Below are 7,357 nucleotides of genomic sequence, written 5' to 3' on the forward strand. Positions count from 1 at the left end.
TATATATACTTTTTTTGTACCAGGTATCGAAATCAGGACCTTGTGCAGTGAGACACTACTGAGCTAAATCACCGCCCTCATCAAGATTTTTATGATGTTAAGTACACACAATTTATATAAAAATCAATTTGAAAAATTGTCATATGAAAAATGTGTTGTAGAACTAAAGAAATATTTATAAGCCTATGACTTAAATTTTAACTAGTTACCTATAATAATTTTAAGATGCAGCTCCTGTTACAGTCAGAGGGTAGTTCTATAATGGTTGTGTATAAGTCACCAACAATATTTTTTTTTTTGCTCCTTGGGTTTTAAGATACTCGCTTCCAAAATTAATTACATGATGCATAATCTCTCGTTAAGAGCTGCCTCATTAAGAGCTTCCTGTAAACGTGTTTGTAAATTATTGCACGTGTATTTTAAGTTTGAAATTTTATTGTCTTATTAATACAAAAATGGGCCCAGAGAATTTTAAAATACATATAGCATAAGCTTTCTTGATATTTGCTTTGTGGGTTTTTGTTTTGTTTTGTTTATTTTCACATTGGAGATCTAATCCAGGCTGAGCAAGTGCTCTTGCAGAGAACTACAGTCCTAGACTCGATACTTCATTTTTACCTCCATTTTCTTATTGAGAGGAAATGACTGCTACAGTTTTTAAATTGTAACTAAATACAGTAAAATCTGACAATATAGTTGTTAATCATAATACCAGAAATTCGAGGCTTAAAAATAGCAATTGGTTGTTTAACTGAATTTACCAATAAATAGGAATGACTCGTTATACAATGTTAAGGCTTGGTGAAAAATAGCCAAGGATCTTCATATTTTAAGAAGGGTATTTAGTAACGGCTGAAATATTTTTAATAGTATTACATGATACAACTCAGTTTTAGACAGGTTTTGTTCATGCAACAAAATATCTAAGAAAAGCAACTAAAAGAAAAGTTTATTTTGGCTTCTATGGCTTTGAAAGGGCATGGAGGAGGAAAATTGCTCATCTCATAGAAGCTCAGTAGCACAGAGAGAAGAAAAGAGTCTGAGAAAAGGTATACCCTTCAATGGCATGTCCCAGGAACAACTTCCAATTAGCCACTGTGATTTAATGACCCATGAGCTATGTGCTCATGAGTGGATTAATCCATTAAGGTGGGTAGCACTCTCACTATCTGATCATTTTTCCAAAAGTCCTGCTTGTGAACACATGAGCCTTTTGAGGGATAATTTTAGATCAAACCACGACATTCCATCTATGTCCCCAAAGTCTCACATAGATCGCTTTGTGTAATATATTTAAGCCACCTCCAAGAGTCTCCAAAGTCTTAACAGTTCCAGATCTGCTCAAAAATCCAAATTTAAAGTCTCCTCTCGGAATTCAAACTCTTAGCTGTTTTACATAGCTCTAAGCCTATGTAAAAATAAAAAATAAGTTACATAGTCCTGAGATACAATGGCACAGGGAAAACATTAACATTCCAATAGGGACAAAGAAGTAATATAAAAGAATGGAATGCAAATCAAGACAGAAACTGCAGGAGAAACATTACATCCCATAGTTTCATGTCTGGTATCCAAGCACGTGATAGCTGAATGCCAGCTCCAGAATGTTTGGAAAGTCTTGTTTCTATGACCTCGCTAGTTGTAGACTAAGTGGCCCCTGCCTAAGCTGGCTCTGCATGTTACTTTTACCTTTCCTTAGTGTGTTTTCCATATTCCTGCTGCCTCTAGTTTCCCATTATAGTTTTAGCCTCACTCCCAAGGTGCACACATCACTTTCTTAGGGAATATCTGTAGGGAATCTGACCCTGTTACATACAGTCTGGCCTCCAAGACCTTCCTCTAACTAACATCTTCAAGGAAAGTGCCATGAACCTGTAGTTCTGGCATTCTCATTCTGTGTACCAGAAAAATCAGTATTGTGAAGATGCTACCAAGTTTTGTCATCAGCCCCAGCTATTGCCAGTTTCCTTTGGACTATGAGTACGGTGGTTATGGATATCTGGTCAACTTGCTACAAGGAAACAATCCCCTACACAGCTCAGTACATACTTGGAAAACTGCCTTCTCAAAGAAGTCTTTGAAAGAGTTGGCACTTTTACACCCTTGAGTCTGTGATGTAGTTTTTGGACCAATTCCTGAGATGTCCTTAATGCATTTTTCCCATTGTCTCCATGCAAATTACGTGGCTTTCTCTCTCTCTCTCTCTCTCTCTCTCTCTCTCTCTCTCTCTCTCTCTCTTTTCTTTCTTTCTTTCTTTCTTTCTTTTTTCTTACTTTCTTTTGGTAGTGGGGTTCGAACTCAGGTCCTTGTGCTTGTAAGTCAGGCTCCAGAACCACTGAGCTAAATCCCCAGCCCTATGTGGTTTATTTTAAATGGCATGAATCTCTAGCCACACATTACTTAGCTAAAACTTTACAGGAGCCCTTACTTTCTTTCCAGAAAATCTACAAGTTTTCCATGTCATACCACTCTGCTTTTTGTTCTCACTGGTAAATCTGTAAAGAAAGATAGTCACATCCACACCACCTCCTGAATACTGTAATGCCTTAAATTTAATTTTCCTCTGACATAGTAATTAATCCAACTCTTTTAATCTCATCATCAAACAAAGCATTTTGACATGGGTAAAACGTAAAAAAAATTATTTGTCAGAATGTAAAACACAGAGTCTTTAGCCCAATTTCCAACAGAATCATCTTTCTCATCTAAAACCTCCTGAGTTCAATCATAAGGGCCACATATCAATCAGCATTCTGGTATTTTGAACTTATTCCAAAATGTTTATTAACCACCATTTACAACATTCTAAGGCTTTCTATCTGCATTTCCAAAGCATCCCCAATTCTTTCCACAAACAAGTTCCAAAGGCATCAGAACCACACGTTCAGATATAGTCACAACAGTGACACTATTTCTTGTATTATGACTCAGATTTTCATCACTCTGACAACATACTTAAGAAAAATAACTTAAAAGACAAAGATTTCACTCATGGTTTCAGAGGTTTCAGTTCATGATAAATTGATTCCAAGGAAGAAACACCATGGCAGATGGGCAGGAGAGGAAAGCTGCCTACCTCAAGGTAGTTAGAATGAGAAAGAAATGAGAATCTCCAAAGGAAAGCCTCCACTGGGCTACCTCCTCTAATGAAGCTCTACCTTTTCACTCTACCCTTTCACTATGGACGTGTCAGTGGGTTAAGCCCTTGATGATATTTAACACCCCATTATCCAATCACTTTTCCAAAGTCCCACTTCAGAGTGCATAAACTCTTTAGGGAATTTGTGGGTCAAACCATAACTAGCTCTTTTCAATGTAAAGAGTTCTACTGTTAGAAAAGTCTTCTTATATTTAAAATAATCTGTCTCCCAACTCCTAACCACAACCTTTGAAACAACTCAGACCAGGTGTGCTTCCTATTTTGGTCCTTCATGTATTTGAGTATAGTAAACAGCCATCTTTTCTCTAGACATATAATCTGGACCCTTGCTCCTTTTGTACGTACAAATTCACATCAACTTCCATTTTTGAGGGTATTTTGACAAAATACCGTGTTCACAAATATGCACAATACCCCAGGTGAGTTTAATCCATGAAGAATTCAACAGAATAAAATCAGGTCCTAGCAATAGTGCAAATTGGCAGGTTGGCAAAAGACAGACTCTGTGTTACAGTAATCATATCCTATGGCTGATTTTTTTTTTATTTTTAGACAAGAGTCTCACTATGTAGCTCAGACTGTTCTTTCATTTAATATATAGCCCAGGCTGGCCTCAAACTCATGGCAATCCTTCTGTCTCAGCCCCCAAATGCTGGGATTACAGCCATGTACCACCATGCCTGGTGCATTACTGATTCTTAAGGAGTTAGTCAGTTACAAAAAAAAAAAAATGAGAACAATAATTGTAAAATAAATAACTTTTTATTAGGTGGTGCTTCAAACTGAACCAAGGGCCTTGACAAGGTTACACATACACTCTACCTCTGAGCTACACACTCACATCACAAAACCTTTCCCAAGCCTATATAATCAATTTAAAAATTGATTAACAAATTGATTAAAATTGATTAACAAAAAATTGATTAACACAAATTGACATCTTAATATTGTATTATTTGTGCCCACTATCAAAACATGCTGAGACAAAGATGTTTTTATAACATATTTCAGTGAATCAGACCATCAAGGAAATGGTAGCAACAAAAAACAACTAAGTTACTAGAGATGTTTTAGTTTTAGCATACCTTCATTCAGTCCTAATTCTGCATGTTTTCTAGTTTTACTCTCTTGTTTATGTACACATATTTTATTGTTTTGATATACTAAACGGACTGTCAGCCCATTCTACACTAAAGATATGTAAGTCAAAAAGAGGGGAAAGAAATGAGAAGGTAAAAATTGGAGACATATTTGTATTGTCATTATCATTATTATCTTCTCTAAACATTGCTTAGTGTTTTTCCTTTTGTTCTGAATAGAATGAAAATACTTTTTATGTTATTGCCTTTTTAACTGTACTTTCTGAACTCTTATGCCTCACTATTATTAATGGTTTTCTTATGTAGACACTTTCACTTTAAATAGTTTACCTAACAATGTTGCAATGCCTTTTACATTTACATCCATATTGGATTAAATGATTTTCATTATCTCTAATTCGTATGTGTCACATGATTTGCCTTTTGGATGAGTACTTACTTTGTAACTGACTGGCAGGTCCTGACAGTCTTGGGAGCATCCACTGATTTTCTTACTCAAACATTCATTTATGTGGCAGTTTCTCTCATCTGAGCCATCACCACAGTCATCCTTACTGTCACAGAGATGTCCACTGGGAATGCACCTGCCATTTTTGCACATAAAAAATGAACTGTTGCATGACTGTTCTGGAAAAAGAAAATAAAACAAATGGAACATAAAGGGCATGCCATTTTTTTATACTATAGTTGTTGAAAACATTCACAAGTATGATGACTTATCTGTCAAAAATTATAATAAATATATTGACATTGAAATGCTTTATAGCCAGTACAATATGTTATACGTAAACTGTAGAAAATCAAGGGTAAAGTACATGCTCATGTTCTACTCTTAATGCAACCCTAGCTTTAATTCAAAAGTTAACATCCAAAATAAGTTTCATAGTAAATTTAATGGGCTATCTCTGTCTCATCTGTGCAGTGAAGAATGAATTCACAAGTGTGATGATAGTTTGACATTTCCCTCAAGCTACAGAACTTTGAGAAATTATGTCACTAAAAATTAAGAATATAGAATAGGTAGATTCCACAATTCTTGTTTCAGAAATACAATATTGACATTTGCCCCCCTCCAAACAAAAACACTGGTGGTGAATAATATTTGTTATAAATATAGCTTTAGGAAGGAGTTTAGATTTTACTATTCATAACTGGATGATCTGATCATTACTCATTACGATGCAGGCCTTAAAAACTCCATTAACATGTAAATGGTATAAGAAAAGACCTAACTGAGTGTATTCTAAAAATATGAATATATATTCAGCCTTTGGAATAGCATTATAAATAAATAAATGTATGTATAAATTTATATTAAAATAACACACAATCTGTTTCATGTTGCCTAAGTGTGAATACTATTTCAGAGGAAATCTTTTAAAATACTTTTATCATTTAAAATTTTTAAATTACACATAATAATTGCACACATTTATGAGCTGCAGTATGATATCGATACTGTCCCTAAATTTTAAATTATTTCATGCTTGAATTTTCAAATAGATTCCTATAGGGAAATTATCTTCATATAAGATTTTATGGAAAAATGTGTTTTGAAGGCTAAGGGGATAGGGTAACAAATCTATGAGAATTACCACCTAAACCTTCATATATTTGGCACAGAATTAAATCTCTAAAATAAGGCACAAAATGTGGTTTATACTAGCATGGCCCTACATGGTATCACTAGAGATGTCACATTCTAATAACTCACACTCCTTTTCAAAGAATATCTTACTAGACAAAAACTCAATCACAGATTTGGCATTACACATAAATTTCAGAATGCCATGGCATTGCATGTTTCTGTACCTGCATTTTTACACTTTGGGTTTAAAGGTGCTTCATCAGAATGGTCAGGGCAGTCGAAGTCCCCGTCACACTGCCATTGAGTGTTTAAAAGACACCGCCCATCACCACAACGGAATTCTTCTGCACCACACTGTCGGTACCCTAGTGAGAAAGAAAGAAGTGTACTCAATGAGAGAGAGAGAGAGAGAGAGAGAGAGAGAGAGAGAGAGAGAGAGAAAAGAAGTGTGACTCACTTACATAATAAATATTAAGTAGGTCTTTATTCTCTTAATGCACATAATGCTTAATTTACTATCAGTTTACTTATGTTTTCTCTGGAAGTAATTTCATTTTCTTCCCTTGTATTAATTACAGATCTTTCCTTGCACTTATTACAGATGCAACAGGTATTTGTCATTATAAAGTAAAACTAAGGCAAAGAAAATAAAGTTGGAAACAATATTCTCTTATTATTTCTAAGTGAAGAAAGAATTCAACATTAATATAACTTAGTCACTGACTGTCTATATCTTAGGAATTTTTCTTGGAATGGAAACAAAAATGAAAGCTATTAGGATATTTCTTTCAAGCCTGAATTGCTTAGGTATAGTACTGGAACATATGGATGAACTGAATTTAAGCGATAACAGTAATTCCTGGGAGCTGTAATGTCATGTTTATGTTTAGGAAGCAGTATCCCAAGTGCAAAGAAATTGTTAAAATGGGGAAAAATTCAAAGTAAATTTATAGAGTAATAAGCAAACACTACCGAAATTATCCTATATATTGATGCTTAGAGTCATTTTAAAAGTTTTATTCGAATTACAAAATAAAACCTATCATTTGCTAATGTGCATATCTATGCCTATTTTTATGTAAAACGATTTCATTTTTAATATTGTTTAAGAATGGATTTTTTTCCTATTTTCATCAACAATAAAAATAGTCACTTCTATTCAATTTTTTCCATAAATCTGTTCTACTTCTTGAAGAAGATAGTCATTTTAAAAGTTTTATTCGAATTACAAAATAAAACCTATCATTTGCTAATGTGCATATCTATGCCTATTTTTATGTAAAACGATTTCATTTTTAATATTGTTTAAGAATGGATTTTTTTCCTATTTTCATCAACAATAAAAATAGTCACTTCTATTCAATTTTTTCCATAAATCTGTTCTACTTCTTGAAGAAGATATTTTTTTTTTTTTGAGTTTATTGGTACATTTAGGGATACAGTACAGTTACATTCATTGTTGGGATCATGTACCTTTACATGGCAAGTCTTGATTCTCATTTTTTCCCC

The 7,357-nt window shown here is 34.0% G+C and overlaps 1 protein-coding gene across 2 annotated transcripts in view; it reads right to left on the reverse strand.

The window, feature by feature from the left end:
- The window catches only part of Lrp1b (LDL receptor related protein 1B), a 1,779,190-nt gene that overhangs the window by 275,840 nt on the left and 1,495,993 nt on the right, over positions 1-7,357 (reverse strand). For both annotated transcript variants that reach the window (XM_033757153.1, XM_033757154.1), the window contains exons 54-55: positions 6,073-6,213; positions 4,700-4,887 (exon numbers count right to left, since the gene is read on the reverse strand). In XM_033757153.1, coding sequence (XP_033613044.1) covers positions 4,700-4,887; positions 6,073-6,213 — 329 coding nt within the window. The remainder of the gene's footprint in view (positions 1-4,699; positions 4,888-6,072; positions 6,214-7,357) is intronic.

Source organism: Fukomys damarensis, unplaced genomic scaffold (genome assembly GCF_012274545.1).
Source record: "Fukomys damarensis isolate Sample0158 unplaced genomic scaffold, DMR_v1.0_HiC HiC_scaffold_29, whole genome shotgun sequence".
NCBI lineage: Eukaryota > Metazoa > Chordata > Mammalia > Rodentia > Bathyergidae > Fukomys > Fukomys damarensis.